Genomic DNA, 23,394 nt, shown 5'->3' on the forward strand with positions numbered 1-23,394 from the left:
GGCGGGCCGGCCTTGCTGCCATCACCCCACGGGAACCCCCCCCGCCAGTGGGGCCCAGGCCTGACACGACGCCCCCGGGCCAGTGGCCACCTGTCCCGGGCGGCGCGGCTCAGCCGGCTCCAGCCCCCGCGGCCCGGCCAGGCCGGGCGGGGAGGTGCCGGGGCCCGGGGCGGGGAGGCGCCGCGCGTCAGCAGCCGCACCAGCCCGGGCGGATCTACATAAAACTCGCCTCCCACTTCCCCCCACGCGATCATCCCTCGACCGCCCCGAGCCGGGAGGCGGCGCCGGCCCGCCCGCCGCGCCGGGCAAAGTTTGTTGGCCGGAGTTGGGGGAGCGCGGCGGGGCGCGCCATGGAGGCGCTGCGGTCGGCGGGCAGGGCCATCATCCGGAGCCCCAGCGCCGCCAAGCAGTCCTGGGGCGGCGGCAAGCACCAGAGTGAGTCCCCCCGGGCGGGGGGCGGCTTATCCCGGGGGCGGCTTATCCCTGGGGTGGGGGGCGCCCGCCCCTCGCCAGGGCTTGGGGGGCGCGCACGGGGCGGCTGCTGCGCTCTTGGCCCCCCGGGAACCGGGTTTGCTTCCCCCCCCCCGCCCAGTTACCTGCTTCTCCGCTTTGGGAGCGAGCCCGGCTAGCGCCTCTCCCTGGGCTCAGGGGCGCCCGCCGGGGTGGGGCTTCCCGAGGCCCGAGAGGAGCAGCGGGGGCTTGGCCTCATGCCCAAAAGCTGCTGAGCTGGAGGATGGTCACCCCCTGCCCGCCCCACACCCCCAGGTCGTGGCTGGGTCCTGCCTCGGCTTCCTCCTCTTCTCTCCAGCCATACAGTGAGATCTCTCCTCTGCTCCCTCCCTTCTCACCCAAGCAGAGAGGGGCCAGCCCAGAGCACCCCTCCCTCCCCCCCCAAAACCCACAGCTACTGCTCTACTCCCAGTTCCTACCCCCTGGGGGAGCAGGTTGGGGCCTGGCTTGGGCTGCCTTGTGGTGTGGACAATCCCTAGCCCCGTCCGCACATCTAAGACTCGTGAACCTGTTCTTAGCCCACAGCTGAATGCGCAAGCAGAATGCTGTGAAGCTGGGTTAATAGTTACTGAAGGTCTCCGCCGAGTGAATGAGGCCAGGGCGTGTGTGTTGCTTCTAGTGATTGATGATGAGATGGTGGCTAACCAAGGAATTCCTCTTCCTCGCACCCTGGGTTGTAGCTCCATGTTTTAGGAATTGCTGCACTGTCCCTCTTCTAGGTGAGGTTATGGGCCTGCCTGGATGTCTTGAGCCAATTTAGTGAGTCACCTTCCGCTTACCTGCGAACTCTGCTGAACTCCATAGCTCTGCTGTCAGGCTGCTCCTACCAGGGATCGCTGACTTGCCTTCCTTTTAAGAAGGACTGTATGTTTCTGAACCCCTTAAGTTACCCCTTCTCTACCCCAAGTCTCGCCTTTTGCAGACAAACCACCCTACTTCTCCTTTGGCTTGACAGCTTTGGGATTGTTGTCGTTGATTGTGGCATGTCCAGGTTTTCTTTCCTTTTGTGCAAAAGGAAACTCTAAACAAACAAGAGTTGTGGCATTCACAGGAGAAGACTGGAGTGTCATGAGACCACACAACGCTCTGCCTGCTGAGCAATTTACACGTCTTAATGCGGTGTGTCAGCAGCACACATGCATTAGTCTGTTGGCCGCATGTGTTCTCTCCAAGCCTGCCCTCCATTATGGCAGATGTTAGCCCCACACTCCTTTTAGGAGAAGAAGAATCCAGGCTGACTTTCTGTCCCATCACAGGTGGAACTCTAAGGGCACTGGGTTCGTGGAAAGGGGTAAAGTTCTGCAGTAGGATTTTTTTTGCTTTGGTTTAGTTGTGCTTCATCCAGAGTCAAATCGGTGGTTAACTTGTAACTTCGGTTTTATTAGCTGGCTTAAAAATATATTTTCTCGTCACTACACCCAGGATACCAGTTTAAAAAAATCTCACTGCGGTGCTTGATTTTGCACACTCCATCCAGCTTGCTACTAGATTCTTGAGCTTTGGACAGTAGCTAGCTGTAAGTTGCATTCATTTGAAGGCTGCTGGGCACCTGCCATGTGTACACAGAGCCCCGGTTCCTTTCCCTGCTCCCACACAATAACGAAAGGGTTTGAAGTGGAATTTTTTCAACTTTCTTCCCCTTCTTAGTTGTTTTTAGCACTCTTATGATACGCCTGCCTGCCTGGCCTCTCAATCTTGGTGGGATCTCGGACTCCTCTCCCAACAGCTAAACCCCATGTGTGTTCGTTCTCTCCCCCTCCTGTCTGCTGCAGCTTGGATGGGAGTATGAGATATTAATTTCCTGCCATGTGTGGTATATCCTCCTCCCCATCTCCAGCCTTTCAGTGTGTCCAGAATGCTGCTCCCAGGATCACCTTGAGCTCCTCCTGTCCCTTGCACCTTGGTTCATTCAGATCAAGTTTCTTGTCTTCACCTTCTAAAGCAGGCCGCTCTCTGATCTCATTTCCTCCCATGGGATGTCCCAGCCTCTCTGCTCCTTTTGTCCCCTTCAACTCCTAACTCCATGTCCCAAGGCTGGGAACAGCCTCCTGCTCAACGCTCTCTAAGAGCTAGTCCGGTCCTCCAGGCTGCCCTCTTCCTTAAGGCTTAAAGTGCTAGACTGTGATTGCTCCCCTTCTGGTTCTGACTTACCGTGGTGAATATGCATGGTCCTGTCCATTGATAGGATCCAGGAATAGCCTGGCATTTTTTTCCCATCTCCCTAAAAGCTATGTGAAGAAACTCCTGGGAGGAGATAAGTGGAGTTTTCACGAAGTGCTCTAGGCTCCCGTGCCAGAGGTGCAGTAAAGGAACAGGACCAAGTTTGCTACCAGCGGGTGTGCAGGAAAGCCCAAGATCCCTGCAGCAGACCAAAGCACACTAATCCAGGTTTAAGAATGAAGTATTTTCCTTTGCCAGCTTTCCCTGTGCCAATAAAACCCCTAGTGTCTGGAGACTTGGCTACATGGTGGCAAGATCAAACTGCATGGATTTTTATTTTTTTTTTTTTTTAACTAATCCTCTGAGATTTACTCCAGGGTTTTTTGCCTCCTTTAAGGATTAAGAGACTAGTATCTCTGGATCTGAAACTACACTACAGTATCTCTGCTGTAGACGCTTTGGCACTGGGCTGCGACTTGGTACAGGGTCTGCAGAGAGTGGCGTGGAGGGATTTTTCTGACCTGTACCCAGCTACAGAGTTAAAAGCAAACCAGTTTTTGGTCTTAGAATGAAGCTGTTCTGACTCTACTATTAAATTGTCTTAAACAAGCTTGTGAATTGCATGAGAATTATTGTGTGCTAAGTAAATATGAGTGAAAAGCAGGAGTCGCTGTCAATTGGCATGGAGACATCAGCTGTGTAAATGTAGCAGTGATTCCAGGTAAATGCATACTGACCTCTTGCAGAAAGGACTCTCGGTTACGAGCATATTTGATTGCATTGGACTTACTAAGGCTTTGTGTGTGTGTATGTTATCTAGCTTTCGATTTTCCCCCCCACGCCCGCCTCAAAATGAACTTAATGATAACGCTCTTTTGGAATGGGGACTTGTGAAACTCTAATCTTGGAATCCGTTTGGAGGCCCCAAGATGGAAAAGGTTTCTGGTCTGAACACATCTATTCTCCCCCCACACACCTACCACCACTTCCTTCCTCGCTCCATTCCCCTCCACACACACACTCTAAACGCTCCATCGCTGTATCCCACACACACCTACCACCACTCCCTTCCTTGCTCCAGGACTGACTGTCTCTCTCTCACTCTCATACTAGTCTCACTGTTGCTCCCGGCAAAAGTAACTCCAAGCCATCATCCCTAGGGGCACATCCAGTGAACTCCAAATGCTTCAGGGAACTGTCGCCTGGAAATATTTGCGGATTTCAAGACAGAAGAAAAGTTTCTCCTGCTCGGAGAGTGGCAAACTGCGCTTGAGGGGGAAGTGGGGCTGGGCCGGGGCGGCAATGTGTGTGCGAACTCTGGCTGGCTTGTGAATTGAAAGTGTTTATTTGTGGTGCCAGTGAGCTGTGTGTGTTCATGAGATGGGGCAGGAACGTCAGAACAAGCCACTCTGCCCATTTTCTCCCCCCCCCCCCCCCCCACACACACACACACACACACCAAAGCATAAACCACTGTGAGCTTTGCAGCCCCTTTCAGGTCTGCCTCTCTCAACGTTGAGCAGCTGCATGTTGATTGTAATTCTTGATCTAAATCAGTTTGTGAGCCGTGCGTCATGGATCTAACCAAAGGGGTGCTTGGTGCTGTATAGTTGACAGTCTCTGCCATTCAGTAAAATTGGGGGAGCTCCCGCTGTGCCAGCCGAGGAGGGGTGTGCTGTTGTGAAGGGCTGGTCATCCAAGCCATGGGAGCAGTGGGCACTTCCCGATTGGTTTTTGGCACCGTGTGGGGAAGAAGTGCTCTTCTCTTTGCCCCAGAAGATCTTGAGAGTCCTAGTGGGAAATCCAGGGGAGGGAACGGTTTTGGTGAAGTTGATAGAGAGCTCTGACAGTTTCCCCTTCCTGGGCTGCAAACCATCTTCCTCTCCGAGTACTTTGGTGGCTGAACTGAAACCAAGGAGCTTCCTTCCTAACCAAGCACCGCTGCTAGCGAAGCCTGGCTATCCGTGTGCCTCTGAAAGCTGTTGATGTTCAGACTTCCCAACTGGGGGCACGGAGTCAAAGTGGGACCTGAGGATCCTCTCCCTTGGTCTCCCCCGCCTCCTCAAACCCCTTGCTCTCAGCCTGAATATGCAACTCACAGAACAAGATTACTTAGCTGCTTCAGTGCCCAAGTAATGTTACTCAGCTGCCTAGATGCACAGTGCTTGCCACCCCACACCCCATGCACACAAGCCCAGCACAGCTTCAGGCGGTATGAGGCCTTCGTTGCACTCAGTGTTGGAAATGGAAAGGCTCCGCCACAGTCTTCACACCCCTGCTTGTCTAGACAGTGTGGTCAACTCACCATTTTATCGTGTGCCTCTTAACTCTTCTCCCCCTGGCTCAAATATTCCTGGAGCCCTGTGATTATGTGAACCTTGGCCTTGCCTTCTTTTAAAAACCTGGTTTCTAGCCCTCCTGGTTCAGAAGCTCAAAAAGGTGACCCCACGCCTCCTCTTGCCCCTGCCAAGGCTCAAAACCCAAAAGGCAACTTTAATAAAAAAAAGTTTGTTGTTTTTTTTTTTAAAAACCCTCATGGCCTGAGTCCTTGTGCTCGGAAGAGCTGTACGCGTCCATCTGGAGCCGGTCCATTAGCATTTGCACTTTACGCATGGGGCAGGAGGGTTGAGTAGAAGAGAGGTGGCACAGAGGTTTGTGGCTTGTTGAAAGCCACAGAGGAAGTCATCACAATAGCAGCAGAGCAAACAAACGGGGGCGCCTGGCTCGTAACCTGGTGCTCGCTTCTCCAGCTCATTGGGCTCCCTCAGCTGCTTGTAAAGTGCTCAGAGGCTGAAAAGCACGGTGGGACCATAACAGGTGTCTGTCCCTCGGAGCAGAGCTTGAGATGGCCTGCTGCACCTCATAAGCTGGCCTGCCCTCGCTTACTTTGGAATCGCAGGGGTGGGAAGCCAAGGAAATCGGTGGCACTGGAAGAGTCTCTAATGCTGACAAAATTCAGCCCCTTGTTGCATCATGTCTGTAAACAGATGGTACCAAGTTAAACAAAGGATCTGGCTTGTCCTTGGTTCCCCGCTAAACTTTGGGAGCGGGTCATCTGCACAACCGCAAGGGCTGGGGTGGGGAGCTTTTAGAATAAACAAAGCCTGGCTAAAAATAGCATCCCCCTGGTACAGAGGCCATTGAGAGACTCGGGCTAGCCAAGCAAAATAGACTCTCTTGCCATGTCTTACAGGCTAGATGAGCTGTACTGAGTCTGAATGCCAGAGGCCCACTGGTGCTGGGAAACAACTGGGCGTTCCAAGTCCCCGTGACTACTTCTATTTCCACTGCAGTTCAGCCCCTGCTCTGGTCAATTGCATTCTGCTCCTGTGAACCTGACAGGGGCTGTCCAGTCTTGTGGAGAAACAGGGTTAGGAGTCACTCTGGTGTCCAGTCCGGCTCTTTCCCGTGCCCCGGGGTTGAGCGTGCTGGCTCGCTTGGAACCAGGATTCGGGTTCCCAGAAATCCCAGCCTGGGTGAGGTTTCTCTGATTTTTCCCGTGGGAGATGTGTGTATGTCCACTCTGTGCCTGGGAGTAGATAGGGCCGTGAAAGACCTCAGAATCCTGCAATTGCCCTTGTGTGTTCAAAAGGCTTCGGTGCTGCTGTGTTGTGACGCCCCCCCCCCCTTTTTTTTCTTTTTTTTAAAACCAGTTTATCCTCACTCCTCTTGCCTGCCTTCAGGCTAGGCCTGTAGTGCCTCTCCTAGGCTGACTGGCCCGGCGGCACACACAAACAGCCTGGCTATAGCCCCCCCCCCTTGATACCACTATCCTCGACTATTCAGGAATATGGGGCATTCTCCATCTGCTCATCAGAGCAGAGCAGATGGGCACAGTGCAGGGATGACGTGACTCATGCTTCTTACCAAAGCACAGCTGGTAGGTCAGATCCAAAACCTCCCTGGCTTGTCACTGAAGTTCCAAAATCGGGAGGAATGCAGGAGGTGGCGTAATATATCACCAACAGAGCTGTAGTCTTACGCTCACCTGTTCTGGCCACCGCTGATAGCTTCTGTGCATCTCTTTGCTTTGGCAGCGGTTTTGCTTTGCAAGGATTTGTCAGGCTCTGGTGGACTTGCATGTTCTCCCCCAAACGGCGAGTCCTGACTCGCTGTATCTCATTCAGTGGCTGCTGCCAACGCCCGGCAAACCTTGAAACAGGGTATTAATAGTTGGACAGACTCGGGTGAAATCTGTCTGCCTCCCCCTTACTTGTGCCTTGCAGATGACTGGCTTGCTTGCAGTTGCAGAAGGGGGAATGCCCTGTTCTCTGGAAAACAAGGATTCCTGCCTGGCATGTCTCTCAGGCTGCGGAAGCTGAGGGGTTTGTCCTGGAGACCTCCTGAGTTGGGAATGTGTGTGGGTTTTGTTTGTTTTTTGTGGGGGAGGGGGAAATGGAGGAGCTGTGTTTTTTTTTTTTTTTTTTTTTTTTTTTTAGAAGTGGCATGCAAAGGTGGCCTCGTTCCTAAAAGATCAAAGATCCATTAAATCTTTGTGTAATTACAATGCTGGGCACATTATAGATGCCTGGGTGAGCATGGAAAAGAGGTCCTGCTATCCTCCTGTCTCCTTAACAGACTGTCATGTTCTGTGTCTGACTCTTAATCCTGGTATTTTTGTACTGTCACCCTGACTTTTTTCCCCCTGTATGCCCTCCAGTGCTGCCCAGAATCCGCTCCCTGCTGCATAAGGCAAGCTTTTCTTTAAAATGAAGGGGGGGACCCTACATTTGTAACACTAGGGGTAGAAAAAGAACCATTCCTTAGGGCTGTCAAACAGTTACTCTTGTTTAATCACATGGCTAATCTTTTTATCATTTATTTAAATATTTTTGGATGTTTTCAACACTTCCAAATGTATTTGTTTTTGATTACAACAAATACAAAGTGTACAGCGCTCCCTTTATATTTTTGATGACAAGTATTTGCACTGTTAAAAAAAAACAAATATATTTTTCAATTCACCTAAATCAAGTACTGCAGTGCAATCTTTTTCATGAAAGTTGAACTTACAAATGTCAAATTATGTACAAAAAGAGAACTGTTCAACAATAAAACCATGTCAACTTTTAAGAGTCTGGAAGCCCATTCAGTCCTACTTCTTGTTCAGCCAATCACTCAGACAAACCAGTTTGTTTACATTTACAGGAGACAATGCTGCCTGCTTCTTGTTCACAATGTCACCTGAAAGTGAGCACAGGTGTTTGCATGACACTGTTGTAGCCGGTGTCACAAGATATTTACATGTCAGATGCGCTAAAGAGTCATATGTCCCTTCATGCTTCAACCACCATTCCAGAGGACATGCGTCCATGCTGATGACGGGTTCTGCTCAATAACAATCCAAAGCCGTGTGGACCAATGCATGTTCATTTTCCTTATTTGAATCGGATGCCACCAGCAGAAGGTTGACTTTCTTTCTTTTTTGGTGGTTCGGGTTCTGTAGTATCCGGATCGGAGTGTTGGTCTTTTAAGACTTCTGAAAGCATGATCCACACCTTGTCCCTCTCAGATTTTGGAAGGCACTTCAGATTCAGATTCTTAAACCTTGGGTCGGGTGCTGTAGCTATCTTTAGAAATCTCACATTGGTACTTTCTTTGCATTTTGTGGAAGTGTTCTTAAAATGAATAATATGTGCTGGGTCATCATCCAAGATTGCTAAACATGAAATAAATGGCAGAATGCAGTTAAAACATAGCAGGGGACATACAATGCTCACCCAAGGAGTTCAGTCACAAATTTTAATTCATTATTTTTTTTAATGAGCCTCATCAGTGTGGAAGCATGTCCTCTGGAATGGTGGCCCAAGCATGAAAGGGCATACGAATGTTTAGCATATCTGGCACATAAATACCTTGCAGTACCAGCTACAAAAGTGCCATGCAAATGCCTATTCTCACTGTCTGGTGATCTTGTAGATAAGAAATGGGCAGCATTCTCTCCTGTAAGTGTAAACAAACTTGTTTGTCTTAGCGATTGGCTGACCAAGAAGTAGGACTGAATGGACTTGTAGGCTCTGAAGTTTTACATGTTTGCGTGCAGATATGTAACACACACAAATCTACGTTTGTAAGTTGCACCTTCATGACAAAGAGATTGCGCGACTGTACTTGCATGAGGTGAATTGAAAAATACTGTTTATCATTTTTAGAGTGCAAATATTTGTAATCAAAAATAATATACACTTTGATTTCAGTTACAACAGAATACAATATATATGAAAATGTAGAAGAATAGCCAAAATATGTAATGAATTTCAATTGGTATTCTGTTGTTTAACAGTGTGATTTAAAACTGCAATAAATCGTGATTAATTTATTTGAGTTCATTGCGTGAGTTAACTGCGATTGACAGCCCTAACATTCATATGTAAACAAATGAGTGACTTTATACTTGAGTCTTCAGACAGCCTGAAACAGCTGAACTTCTATCTTCCATTTCAAAGGGGGTGTTTCTGTGAAAGCTAATGATGTCCATATTAGCACTGTTGTGTTCTCTGATCACTTTGTGTTCATCCCAGGGTGCCAGAAGCCAGTGTCCCCTCTTAACTGCTCCAGAGATGGAACTACACACTTATTGGCCCACATCTAGGGGGAAGCATTAAACACAGTTTGATTTCTGATTCAGTATCCCCAGGAATGACGGTCTATTCACTTTCCTATTGAATTCAACAAAACCCTAAAATCTAACACTCTGATTCTGCTGTAGCCCTTCCAATGCACTGCAGAACAGATCTTGACAGTGTAGTGCAAGGGTAGTCTTGGACCTTGACAAAAAAATAAAATAAATTCCAGAGAAAATTTTGGGATCCATTCAAAAGCGCCTGGAGGTTTGGATTTGGCCCACTGTCTGCCAGTTGACTACCACTGATGCAGTGCGTAGATTTCAAAGTGCTTTACAGATCTTGCCTGGAAGGGGGGAGGCTCCTAATCTGCACCAGGAAACAGCACCTGGCTCCAAAACCTGGCAGTGGCGGTTCCTCTCCATAACCACTAAGAGCCCGAAATGTGCCCTGCTCTGTGGTGTCTGAGTCACCGGGCTAACCGCTCCCTTTCCCTGCGCTGCATCAGGGTGAAGTCACCCTCCGGTTTAGGATTACATGGAGGTGTTCTCTGTAAAAGCATGTGCGCAGAGCAGAGGCTGCTGGTGAATTCCCTGCTGTGGAGAGCAGTTCTGCTCAGCAGAGAGGAGTGGGGGCGTGGAGAGGCGGGGTTGTGGCCCTGTGACCCTGCTGTCCTGAAGCACCGGAGGTCTGGCAGGGGTTTGCTCCGTCCTGATTCATACAGTACATCCTATGCTGTGTGTGTGGAGCTACACGCTGCAGTGAAAAGAGGCTGTGTCCACTCTGTGGCGTGAAGCTCTTGACGGGGGCTTTGGCAAGGGGGAGGCAGTGGGGAAAGGCTCCGGAGGCAGGGAGACACGACCCTGCTTAAATAGTAGGGCACGTAGCAAGCCATATCGCATCTACGTACCCACAGGGTTCGGTGGTCTGTACCTGAGTCTCCTAAGCAGAGCCCTGCTAGCTACTCTGTTTGGGGGGGGGTGTGTGCGCGTGTGTTCTTGACATGCTGCCACCAGGAGTGAGCAGTGACCTGCCCTTAGTGAGATCTGCCTGCTAGCATGGTTGGCCTGTACCTACACACTGCCAGATGCTCACTTGCATCTGAGGGGAGCAATTTGCCAAGCTCACTTGGAATGGGCCCCATGGGGGCTGGAGTGGACTGTCTTGAAGGCTTAGTGAAGGAGGACTTGTGGCAGGTTAGAGACTAACATTTATTTGAGCAAAAAGAAAAGGAGTCCTTGTGGCACCTTAGACTAACCAATTTATCTGAGCATGAGCTTTCGTGAGCTACAGCTCACTTCATCGGATGCATGCAGTGGAAAATACAGTGGGGAGATTTTATATACACAGAGAACATGAAACAATGGGTTTTACCATACACACTGTAACCAGAGTGATCACTTAAGGTGAGCTATTACCAGCAGGAGAGCAGGGCGGGGGAACCTTTTGTAGTGATCAAGGTGGGCCATTTCCAGCAGTTCACAAGAATGTGTGAGGAACAGTGTGGGGGGTGGGGGGAATAAACATGGCGAAATAGTTTTTACTTTGTGTAATGACACATCCACAGGCTTAGAGTAGCTGCCCCTACTGGGAAAGGGAGCGTGTGGATTTGATGCAGGTTGAGGAAAAGGTGGATGTGGGGGAGAGCAGCACCCAAGAGACCTTTGCTAGACAACACTTCTTGCTGACGGGGTGGGGGTGGTGTGCCACCTGTAGACCAATACCCCACACACAGCACCCTCCACAACCGTCTCTGAGCATGGCTAGTCTGACCGTGCTGCCGTAGCTGGATGGTTGTGGAAGAAGCAATTGGATCTTTAACGTAACTTTCTCACGGAAGGATCATTGGTGTCTCTGAAATGAGCAGCAGACCCTTAGAGGTTTGGAGGCTGGTCAAGGCTGCTGCTTCTGCTGCTAGATGAGGCGGAAAAGGCCGAAGGCCCCTGGGCAGCATTCCCTGCCCTGCATTAATCCTCTGCAGTGTGCTGTAAACGCCTCTCCGTGCCATCATGCGGCCACTAGCTCCAGGGGGGATAGGTACTCGAGCAAGGACACGGACCCATCTCTTCCCCCCAGAACGGCTGTTCAGTGGCCCCCGTTCTTTGGGGCCCTCTTTCGTGCCTCCCATGCTCATAGCCGCTTCCCTGGGAAGGGGAGGTGGAGCCCTTGTCTAGTTGTAATTTAAAACCTTGTGACCAATTGAATGCGTGCCCTGGAGTGGGCACCGATTCGGTCCAGTGGGAATGAACTGGTTAGGAGGTGTGCAGCACTGCCCCGGCATGAAATAGGACTGCTTGACAGCTCGTCGAGTTTTGCTGGAAGGGGAATCTCCTTTACTGCTGGTAGCAGGGGCCTGCCCTGAGCGAGAGGCTCCCGGTTCTATCCCCGAGGCTATGGTGAATTCTAGAGCGGCTTAGACCCTGATGAACTAGATGTATTTAGTCTTGGTACAACTGAACTGCCAACGCTTCTGCTTGAGCAGCCAGGTCTCCGTTCCAGTCCTGCTCCGCCTCTTCGGTTCCACAGTACGCCTCTAACATCACTAGCTACGGGGGTGATGAATTGGTGCCTCCGTGCTGTGATCAATCCTACCCACTCTCTCATCGGGGGGCCCCTGCCTCACACAGCAGTAGGAAAGCGGCGAAGTCTAGTACAGGTTTCAGAGTAATAGCCGTGTTAGTCTGTATTTGTAAAAAGAAAAGGAGTACTTGTGGCACCTTAGAGACTAACCAGTTTATTTGAGCATGAGCTTTCGTGAGCTACAGCTCACTTACCCTGTGCCTGGGGGAGGAAGCCACGCGAGGCCTGTTGGGAGACGACAAACCCTGATCTGTTCAGATTGGCGTCAAACAATAGCCTGCACGAGCCTCTAGTCCGGTCTCTCTACTGCTAAGAAGTGTACATGATTGCTGTATTGATGCAGTCTCTCCCTGCTCTCTCAAAACAGAGGGTTGGATCCTCCACTTATGTAGCGCACCAGTTTATAACCGCCGTGTGGATTAACCCCGGCTGAGGATCTGGTCTGGAATGTTTAAATGTTATTGTGCAAGCTTCCTGTCTCCGTTCGGTGCCTAGCAAAGCTCAGCGAAGCATGCATCGTGGGGAGGGGTTCGCTCTGACATCAGTTAGTCCTGCTCCATATGAATAGCCAATGCACGCGGAAGGGGCTGCTGCAGAGCAATTGCTGTTCACCATGTGAAGCCAGGCTCTCTGACTTGGGGGCTCTCTGGTGGGTTTTCAGGTGGTTCTGCACACTAGCCGCAGGGTGAGCTGCACTGGCCTGCCTGAGAATCTGCATTCTTTGGGCCCTGCAGTTCATGGGTAAGGAAGCAACTCTCCTTGCAGGCTAAGCAGTGGTTCTCAGCCAGGGGTTCACATGTCCCTGGGGGTACCTCAGCTCGTGTAGATATTTGCCTAGTTTTACAACCGGCTACATAAAAGCACTAGCAAAGTCAGTACAAGCTAAAATTTCATACAGACAATGACTTGTTTATACTGCTCTATACACTGAAATGTATTTTATAATTAGATAGTAAAAATGAGTCAGCAGTTTTTTTCAGTAATAGTGCGCTGACACACCGTCTGAATGTTTCTGATTTTATAGGACAGTAGTTTAAGTGAGGTGAAACTTGGGGGCGGGGGGTTACGCAAGACCAATCAGACGCCTGAACGGGGCACGGTAGTCTGGAAAGATAGAGCCACTGGGCTAGGAGATGGGCAGCGAAACAGGAGAAAGTGAGTGCCAAGAACAATCTTTCCCATCAATGTCGGATGCAGAAACGCGCGTGCTCTCTCCCCTGGGGGGTGATAGCGAAGACTGCTGGTGCAGCTTAGTTATTCGCATCTGCGTACTCTCCCTTTGGGCGATCGCTCATATGACTCCAACTCTGTGCATGGGCTCGGGCTCAGATGCACTCTAACTTGTGCATACCCCCCCTTTGCTTCCCCTAGTCTGACCTGAGTCTGGGGGCAGCCGTAAGCAGAGTAACACCGTTTTTAAGTCTGGCCGTGGGTGTGTGTTTGGACTGAAACACCTCGACGGTCCTTTTCTTGGCTTGTACCTGCCTCCCCACTCTAGAGACTTATAAGGTAATGTTAGCACTGGCACAACTTCTGCTAATTCATAATCCGTTTAGCAGTTAATTAGAGGGGATTGGCTGGTCCTAAAGGAGCTTTGTTCAGGAGGGCATAGGGAAGGTGTGATCCATTGGGACGGCTGCAGAATTGTATGTGCTAGTTAGTCCTCTCTGGTGACTCCACCACCTGGCACACGCTCTGGCTAGATCACCAGCTGCAGCAAACAGGGGTGGGGGGGGGGGAAAGGGGGTGGCTTTAAATAAACTTATTCCTAGCAACCTGGCTCTCATGAGGAACCTTTTCTCCAGTGCCTGAGGACTTGGCCACAGGGCAATGCTTGGAGGAGCCAAATTGGGCAAGGGTGTCTTTGTTTTGGTTTGTTTGTTTTGTGTTTTTCTCTTCTCCCCCCCCTCCCCGCACAGAGGATGATTGTACATGCTCATATTGCTGAGCATTCTGCTCCAGAACGTATCCCCGGTTCTATTATGGGGCTGTTGCGTGAGGCAAAACCAGATGAGCTGTAGGGTCTTGTCTTCTCCCTTCAGTGGAAGATCAGGCTGAGTCTCTCTCCACCGAGGTCATGCACCTCTTTCCCAAGGCCTGGCCTTGGGAGTCTTTCTGCCTGGCCTGGATATCTCCCTTCAAGCAGGGTTTCTCTCTGAAGTCTTCACTGAGGGCAGAGTAGCATTGTCTTACCTGAATAATGCTAAGATACCACAGCGCTGGGGCAGGAGGAGTGATGATCACCGGAGTACTTTCGGTAGCTAGCACTCTCTCAAATGCCTCCAGATCGTGACAATTGTGTAGCAGCATTCCATGGCCCCCTCTGACACCTGGGCAAAAGTACGTGAGATGCAGATGAGCCAGCTGCCCACATTTGCATCACCTTGCAGCATTTTCATGTTTAATGAAATCACTTCTCAGGTCCTAGTACGCTCGAGACTAAAGATCTTTGCTATTCCTCAGAGCTACCGGAAAACTGGACCGACACCAGAGAGACCCTACTGGAGGGAATGCTTTTCAACCTAAAGTACATGGGCATGACGCTGGTGGAACAGCCCAAAGGAGAAGATCTCTCGGCAGCTGCCGTCAAAAGAATTGTGGCAATGGTGAGTGCCCTCATCAGGGTTCTAAGTAGATCTGATGCCTAATAAAGGAGATCCCTGCAAAACCAAACAATGCAGACTCTTCTCTTCCTGGTGTTGAAGCAAATGATTCTTGAACACTTGTCCTGGATGTAAAGGCTTCCTATACACACCCCTCTCCGAGCAGCAAGGAGTTGATGATGGGTCACCCAGAAGGACTGTGGAGTTTAGGTGAAATAAAACCTAGTATATGATCTCTCTCTCTCTCGTGTAGGGGTTTCTCAAACTTCTTTGCACTGCTACCCCCTTCTGCCAACAAAAATTACTACGTGACCCTGGGAAGGGAAACTGAAGACCGAGCCCCTCTCCCCATGGGCGGGGCCAAACCCAAAGCCTGAGACCTGCCCCCCTCAGGACTTCCCGCCCTGGGCAGGTGGGGGCTGTAACCTGAGTCCTGCCGCGGAGGGCTGAAGCCCTCAGGCTTTGGCTTCAGCCCTGGGCCGTGGGGCTCGGACTTTTTGGCTCCAGCACTGGCAACCCCATTAAAACAGGGTTACGACCTACTTTGGGGTCCCGACCCACAGTTTGAGAACCGCTGGCCTAGTGCTAGCTAGAACTCTCTCCCATGGCTATACTTGGTCCTCCTAATAGGAAGAGAAAACCTTGAATGGTGATTGCTGTGTCTGCAGCTATGGTTAACCCTTAATCATGGCTGTGACACACTGTTATAGGAAAACTTCAGGGTTGCAAATAGATATCCCAGGGAGAGACTCTAGTGTTGTGGATACCTTGCCAAATCTTGATTTCTTAATGGTACAACTACTCTAAAAGCAGCCTATATACTCTTCGTGTCAACCTCTGTCTCCCCAGAGATGGGTTAGTGGACCTCTGGTATGGGAATTCCCAGTCCCCTATCTGGCTGTGTTGGATGCAGTGGCATCGGAATAGTTTTTATAGGGGTTGGGGGGGAGGGCGGCTGCTGAAAGCCATCGAACCAAACTGTAAACCCTGTGTGTGATTGGAAACCCCTTCAAGCTATGGGGTGCTGCAGCCCCTCTGGTTCTCGCACCCCTGGTTGGATGGGCTTCTCTGAGCTTTACAATCCAGAGGTGGATTGGAAGGGACCAGCACAAACTCTGCAGCCCTTTCCTGGCCACTGAAAAGGCAATTAGTCTCCCTTGCAGCTGACTGATACTGCTTTAATTTTGCCAGCGCAGTACAGCTACCGACTGTTAAATATTTAACACTGCAACTTACTTAGGAGTCCATCCTTATTCACCACTTGTGCTACAGCAAATTAATGCATCTTTAGACACTTATCAAATGGAATGAGGCAAAGACTCGGTCGCATGGTTAATCCGCATAAAACTAAATGTGGTGGCTCAAAGCTTCGGGCAGTGAGTAGTATCTTCCTGACATGGGCTGAACTTCCAGGGAAGCGAAGTAGGCGGGGGAGGGCTATGGCTTCTGGGAAATGAGAAACATTAACACATTCCTCCCCTACTCTGAATTCCGGGGTGGGTTATGACTCCTGCAGCCGCTGAGCCCTCCAGCAAAACCTAGGGGCAGAGCCTCTGCAGGCTTCAGTAAAGCGAAGCAAATTTGCACCAGCTGAGCATCTGGCCCCAAAGCTTATGGGCGTGTCACGAAACGTATATTGCGACTGGCTGTGTACCTCGTGGCAGAGATTGGGGAGTGTGGCCCTTCCCCGCTTTAAGCTTTGGGGAGGGCACTGCTCACTTCTCTGCTCCAGGATCTCTGGCTTCTCCCAGTAGGGCATGGCTCTTGCAAAGTACTGTGAAGTTGTCTGTCTCTGTGAAACTGACTTTCATCTGTCTCACTTGGGTGCCTACTAACTCTCGGGTTGCTAGTCATACTGTGTCCGGGATCTCTGGTGATCATTGCTGTGGTGGGTGGAAGCTCGTGCCCTTGGCTAGAGGACTCTGGGTGTGCACGCAAAGAAGTCTCCCTGTAAGTACAACTCTCCTTGAGGCTCTTCACTGAGGGACACTGCTGGGTTGTGAGGGTCTGGAACCTGCCGCGTTGCTGTCGGCACTTTGAAGTGGTGCCGGTCTGATGACTGCCTGGCAGGTGGGGAGATGCTGTACTCAATAGGAGAGCTGAGTTTCTCTTCACTGGGCTGCAGGTGGCTGAATTATAGCATGTGGCCAATCTAATGCTTTTTGTCCTCTGCTGGCCTCACTGATCTTAATTGGTTCTGTCTTGAGGGGCAGTTAAAATTCAAAGCAAACATGAACTTGTGAGTGCTGCTAAATGTGTGAGTGATGCAAAGTTAGAGCATCAGGCCTGGAGAGGTGGGTAGAGATGGTTTTGGCAACAGTCCATTGCTCTTAGATGTGTCTTGGCTCCAGCCATTCGTCCCTCTAATGCGGAGTAAAGACGTGGGAAACAAACTGCTCTGCAAATCTAGTGTTGAAACAGCAGACTTCCTCTGTCTGGACTCTATTGTGGCCAAGCCACTACTCTGCAGGAGCAGCTTGGTTGGCCTGCAAATCAGCAGCTAGGAAAGGGCCCAGTCCTGCAGTATCTGGAGTATACAAGTGCTACAGGCACTGGGCTGGCAGGACTGGCCCACAAATTTGGGAGGAGGTAAGCATCATTCTTTTGTTAGAAGAAGCAGGGAGGTGGCAGACTGGAGCTTGGCGATGCCAACTCTTGTCATACATGATGGCATTACAGCCCCAGCTCCTGGAGTCATGTGATTATTTGAGACCCTGCTTACTCTTCCTAGTGGACATTTCTAGACCTTTTGTTAGCAGAGAAGAGCTTGAAAATGGGACCAAGGTGTGCCCTAGAGACTCAAACAAGAAATCAGTGAAACATGGTATTTTTAAAATCCTGATTTTTTGGGGGGATGGGTGGCAGCCTGACTAGGATTTTTGAATGACTGGGATTGGCAGTGCTGTGGAATACAGAAGGCCGCTTCTGGAACAGCACCTACCAGCTTGAGCAATGGCTCCTGAGCTGGAGTTCCTCTTGTCACTATACGGTACTGCTTCCTTAAATCTGATGTGCCTCGTCAGCCCTCATGAGCCAGTGAACAGCTCAGTCGAACTTAATCACTGCAGAGGCTGTTAGCAAGCCCTGATTTGCGTTGTCCCTAGGACAGCAAGGTAGAGTTACACACTAGTCTGAGTGCAAATCCCAGTGCATTAGGTGGAGGATATCCAAGCTTTCACTTCCTTTTTAATAAGGTGCACTCTGGAATGGGCTTGATCCTGTCTTCTTTTTTTTTTTTTTCTTTTCCCCAGGCAACATATCCACTGACTCTCCTCAGTAACTTGAGGATCGGGCTTTCAATAAACTATTCCTTTATGGGACTACTTAAGGCAGCTTGAACAGAAGATAATGGCTTACTACAGGTGTGGTGTGGTTACTGCCCCCAGAGGATAGTTCTGTTCAAACAAAACTTAGGGGATCAGTCTAACTCCATTGCATGTCACCCCCTCTTGCTGGCTAATGTGTAATCTGAGAGCTCTAGTATCTCCTCGGATATCGGACTAAAAATGAAACCTCTGCAGAACTTGGCAAATTCTGCAGGAGCCCAGTTGATCTCTGCCAAGACTACATCCATGCCGGTCCTGTAGCCTTCAGGCACTGTAATCAGTACAGCAAAGTCCCTCTGACCCCAGGGATTGTGGGCACAGTAACCAAGCATGTTATGGGGGTGCATGCTCAATGCCAGTATAAATCGGTGCTTCACAAAGGTACCATTTTAATAAGGGCCTTATTGTACCTAGTAATAAATTCAGTCTCTGATCGTAACAAGTGCCATTAATTTGTCTATTTAAACAATACACGTCTAGAGTGAGTAATCGGCCTCCGTGAAACAGCTTTGAACGTAACCATGCTAAATACCCGTAAATCTACTTCCCTTTCCTTTCCAAAGGCTAAAGCACGTGGCAAGAAACTGCAGAAAGTTACCCTGAAGGTATCTCCCAGAGGGATTATCCTAAATGACAGCGGAACTAACGAATTGATAGAAAACATCTCGATATACAGGTATGTTGTTGGAGACACTTCCGCATGTAAAGGTGTGGAGCCCAAACCTGTTCCTGTTCCAACTGATGGGTGTATTAGCCCTGTCTTCACAGCCCGTAATCTGGTGTGAGGGTAGGGAGAGAAAATGCATTGGGCTCCAGTCTTCACCTGTACTGCAGGCTGACCACATCTTTAGGAATCTGTTCTTGAAAGCCAAGGCTACATGGGAAGAGGGGAATGAGTGAACGCTAGGCACCATGAGAATCCAAAGGGAAAACATCTGTCTAGTGCATGGGGTAGGCACCCTATGGCATGCTGATTTTCAGAGGCACTCACGCTGCCTGGGTCCTGGCCACCGGTCCGGGGGGGCTCTGCATTTTTATTTTAATTTTTAAATGAAGCTTCTTAAACATTTTCAAAACCTTATTTACTTTACATACAACAATAGTTTAATTATCTATTATAGACTTATAGAAAGAGACCTTCTAAAAACATTAAAATGTATTACTGGCACGGGAAACCTTAAATTGGAGTGAATAAATGAAGACTCTGCACACTCCTTCCGAAAGGTTGCCGACCCCTGGTCTAGTGCAATAAACAGAGCCAAGAAGGGGGGAGGATAAGGAAAGACTCTGCAAAATACAAAGCACGCAGTTCATTTAGTTTGGTGGTCCCGACTCTAGAATGTGCCCCGTCCGCTGGGCGTCTGACAGTGTTGTGGAATCGGACGCACTCGAGTACCGCAGGCCCAAAAGCATCTGAGACTGGGGAAAGGTAACGGAGGCCTCTCCTGGAGAGGAGGGTTGGAATGTTTGAGACGTCCCCTAGTTCTGTCCCGCACGAAGCGATGGCGTCAGTGTTGTGCGGTGAGGCTCCGCGCGAGCTCTAACAAACGGCAGCAGTCAAATGTGGTTAGCGTCCGACTTCTGCTTGGTCTCCTGTGTGGAAAAGGGGGACCATCCACCCGGTAACGGAGGGGGTGACTTACATGGCTCATTCTCCTTTACTCGGTCTCCTCTCCAGGCTTGCTAAGGCTCTGTCTGACCCTCTAATGCTTTCTCTCCCTCTGTTGGAGCCCTAGTCCCAGTAACAACTCCTCTCCTTGCCGTTGTATTGATTGTGTAGCGCCCAGAGATTCCAGGTGGGATTGGCGCCTTATTGTGGTAGGCACGGAAAGCACACGCAGTCCCTGCCCTGATGGGCTTTCAGCCTCCCTGACGAGGCCAGCCACTGAATGGAGGCTGAACTCTCCTCTTTACCCTAGAGATACAAGCAAGGGCTGAGACACAGAGAGGTGGGCGGGCTGCTGTGGTGTGGCTAGAGGATTTTGGCTTCCAGTGCTAACAGCTCAGCTCCTCCCGGGAGCCCGAACTCGCTCTGAAGCAGGCAAAAGGCAGGCTAAATTTCAGGCAGCTTAATAGACCTCGGACTCCTGACTTCAGGTGTCGAAAGTGGTTCCGAAGTTAAAACTCCAGCTGCAGCAAGAGGCACGTGCAGCTACTGCTGTTAATCCGGTTGCATGGAGAAATTCGGCTCCTTTAAAGTTCCATCTAGGGATGCTGGTGTACTTAGCCAGTTGGATCTTCCCGCTTCAAGGGGGGTTAGCTCGAACTCTTCTTTTTTCCCTCTCCCACTCCTACCATGGCTTTGGTTCGGGCCCTGAACCAATCTGTAATGCTGAAGACCAGGATGAGGAATTAAGTCGGGGAAGCTGTACGGCCTGTCCTGCAGGAGATCAGGCTAGATGATCGCAATGGTCTCTTCTGTCTTTACAATCTATTGTGGGGCGGGGGGGGAGATTATCCCATCCCTGCCCACTCTGGGATTCTTACACCTTCCTCTGAGCATCTGGTGTGGTCAGTCAGACTGGGTACTAGAGTAGATGGATCCAGGTATGATCCAGTCTGATGACTCCTGTGTTCCATGCCTCCTTACAACAATACGCCAAGGCAAGGGAGGATGGAAGTCTCCTCCCCCATACTGAAATACAGGGTAGTGGCATTTTGCATTGCCTAGTAGTCAGCTCACAGGAGGCCTTTGGATCACTGGGGGTCTGGACAAAACCATTGACCTTCTTTGCTCTACACAGTCAACTGTATAAACGTGGTCATGTTAAAACGCATGGGAGTGGAGTTCCTTCTGCAATCTTCACCCCATAGACCCCCTCACAATTAAAAGTTAACAGCTGCAGACCTGGCGTTCAATTCTGCTCTCTTTAATCACTCCAGATTAGTCCTGGTCTACGGAAATCCAGCAGAACTGTGTTGTGGGTGAGGGCAAGAGGTGGGAAAACAAGTGAGTGCAGACCTGAGGTCTGAATAGTTAGCTGCTGCCTTGAATTGAGCTTGGACACAGGAACGGTGAAGCTGTCCCTTCCGGTCCACGTTTATACAAAGGTATCCTCTGAGTTGACTGAAGTGTCTATGTCTTAAGGCAGCTGACAACATCAGAGGCGGTTCTGTAAAACAATACCACTTCAGGTGAAGGAATAACTTTCCCTAAAGGAGGGAGGGTTGGTGTGCATGAATTTAATTTTCTCTTGCAAGCTTTCTTTTATTGCCCAAAGTAATTTCTCCCATGTGCCAGGTCAGGATTGAACTGACAGAGCTGTGGTCTCTGGAGCACGCCCCCTCAAACCTGGAACTTTTATTAGGCAAACTCAGACTTCACTGGCAGAAACTGTGATCTCTCCACCACTCTCCTCAGGCAGGCATCCTAACGGACTTGCTGCAGCTTAAAACACAGCCCCCTGTGACTCTGTAGGTGGTTTTCAGACTCGCCCCTTGGTGTGTGGTGAATTGCCTTCTGGTTACAAAACCGATTAACTTCAGAGGCTGGTGTGAATAACCCTCCCTTTGAAAACAAATGATGATTGTACATGCAGGTGAACAGTAGGGGTTGCTATGAAGCAGGGAGGAGTGTGTGTGTGTGTGGGGGGGGGAAACACGCACGCAGGAGGTTTTGTTGCAGTTCTCAGAAAGGCCAGCCTTGCTGCTTTGAAAGCAAATGACGGAGGGGAATAAACCTGAAGGGCATCATGCTTTGCATGACGCCTCTTGGCAAGGCAAAATGTAGGCCAATGAGCAAAAGTAACCTGATGCACAAAAAGGAATGAAGTGAAAGTGGTGTTAAACCTCGACTGTGGCTCTTTAAGTCTGTCTGGGAAATGAGATGCACTTTCCCCTTCCTAGAGGACAGTCATGCAAGCAAGGGCTGAATGGAGAATCTGGTGCTGTGAGAAGATTAACCACAGGTCCCCCTTTCTTCCTCTAATCCTCTTCAGGGTTTCCTTAGAACCTACCTTGTGGGGAGGTCACATCCTCAATAGCCCGCTAGATTAAATTACTGCCAGTTGCATGTGAACCTTGCATTGCATTTCAGTGACTCAGCTGCTATGTGTCGCAATGACACGCACTGACGTAAGATGGGAGTAGCCGATCTCTGTGCCGATATTCACACGGGAGGGGGGGAAGGAAACGCTCAGAATTCCGAGGGTCCTGCCCCCACACCCTACAAAGGCGCATTTATAGTCTGCCCACCTGGCCAATGCCTGGTCGAAGGGCACCCTGCTTGCTGGCCAAAACCTTGTTCAGAAATGCAAAGCGCTTCCTGCCTGGCTCAGGGGAAAGCAGCCCGTCGGAGGAAATGTCCTTCAAACCGCAGGCTGAGTGAATCCCCATGGCCCACTGAGTTCAAGGATGCCTGCAACTGCTAGAGCAGATCTCCTGGAGTTTGAGGCTCATTCTTTCAGACACTTTCCTTGTCCCCGACGTCAGCTTCTCTCTCTGACCGAAGCACGCACAGGGGAGCTTCCGCAGTAATTTGTGGTGCTGGAACAACTTGGGCGCTCTCCTTGCTGGAAGAAAATATGCATGAGATTGTCCTGACAGCAAAGTGTCTCTTGCCCAGCTCAGAAACTAGCACGTCACAAAACCTGGGCAAAGAGTTTCCTTTCCTTGAGCAAAGGTAAAGGCTCCTGTTCAAAGGCTGTAACCCCACCAAACGCATCATTCGGTGTGTGGCTCCGCTCCCCTTCAGTCCCATTTTTGCTGCCTTCACAGTTGTGGTTCTGAAGCCTAAAATGGGGCTTGTCTTTCAGGCCTAGAGTTCCCCAATCTCCAGCTGGGGGCTCTTAGAACGTGGTGGTATTCATGTTCCCTCTGCGTCTGCCAGGCTGAATCTGACGCTCAGCCTGCCAGGTCAGTGGGCGAGCTGGCCTCCTCCCGACCCTGCTATAATCCAAGAGTTTAACTTTCCCTCGCTCTGACTTTCAGGATCTCTTATTGCACCGCGGACAAGAGCCACGATAAAGTGTTTGCCTACATTGCTCAGAGCCAGCACAGCGAGAACCTGGAGTGTCACGCTTTCCTCTGCCCCAAACGGAAACTGGTCAGTAGAAAGGAGGGCGCGGGTCCGTACGGCTGTTACGAGAGAGGTGGGCAGGGTTCAGTGCTTCATAAGCTCCTCGGGGCAGGGACCTTGCTGACTGATCTAGGGGCCTGATCCAGCAAACTGCCCCGCCTGCAGACATTGGAGCTCCTATGCTTGCAGACATAACTCGGGGCTGTCAGCAGCCCTGCGTCTCTGGAGGCCCGAGCATATCGTAGGACGTAGTGAGGCTAAATCAACCTGGACACATGCTGATGGGAGGGGCAGATATCATCTGTTATGTCACTTTTGTGCTGATGTTGGGAGGAACTTTTAAATGCCTTGCTGGATTTGACTTTGAGGGGCTGAGAATCCACAACTTCACCTGTTTCTTATGGGAGCGCCGGGATCTCGGCTAGTCTAACCACTAGGCTGCATGCCCCCATGAGGGGAGGCCCCGTCTCCCATTCTCAGGAGTGAGAGTCCCCTATTAAAGAGGCAAAATGCAGAGTTAAAAATGACACCGAGTTGAGCCTGGAAACTTACTTGAAGGCCCTGATCCCATAAATACTTCAGTGTGCTTAGAGTTTAGCGTGACTGAAGTCAATGGGACTTGGTCACATGCTTAA

The 23,394-nt window shown here is 50.4% G+C and overlaps 1 protein-coding gene across 2 annotated transcripts in view; it reads left to right on the plus strand.

Annotated features, from left to right (window-relative positions):
- Positions 1-301: 301 nt before the first annotated feature.
- Positions 302-23,394, plus strand: part of LDLRAP1 (low density lipoprotein receptor adaptor protein 1) — a 37,195-nt gene continuing 14,102 nt past the window's right edge. For both annotated transcript variants that reach the window (XM_074934355.1, XM_074934356.1), the window contains exons 1-4: positions 302-435; positions 14,277-14,419; positions 18,306-18,418; positions 22,672-22,786. In XM_074934355.1, the coding sequence (XP_074790456.1) occupies positions 351-435; positions 14,277-14,419; positions 18,306-18,418; positions 22,672-22,786 (456 nt within the window). In that variant the 5' untranslated portion in view covers positions 302-350. The remainder of the gene's footprint in view (positions 436-14,276; positions 14,420-18,305; positions 18,419-22,671; positions 22,787-23,394) is intronic.

Source organism: Natator depressus, chromosome 19 (genome assembly GCF_965152275.1).
Source record: "Natator depressus isolate rNatDep1 chromosome 19, rNatDep2.hap1, whole genome shotgun sequence".
Classification (NCBI taxonomy): Eukaryota; Metazoa; Chordata; order Testudines; family Cheloniidae; genus Natator; species Natator depressus.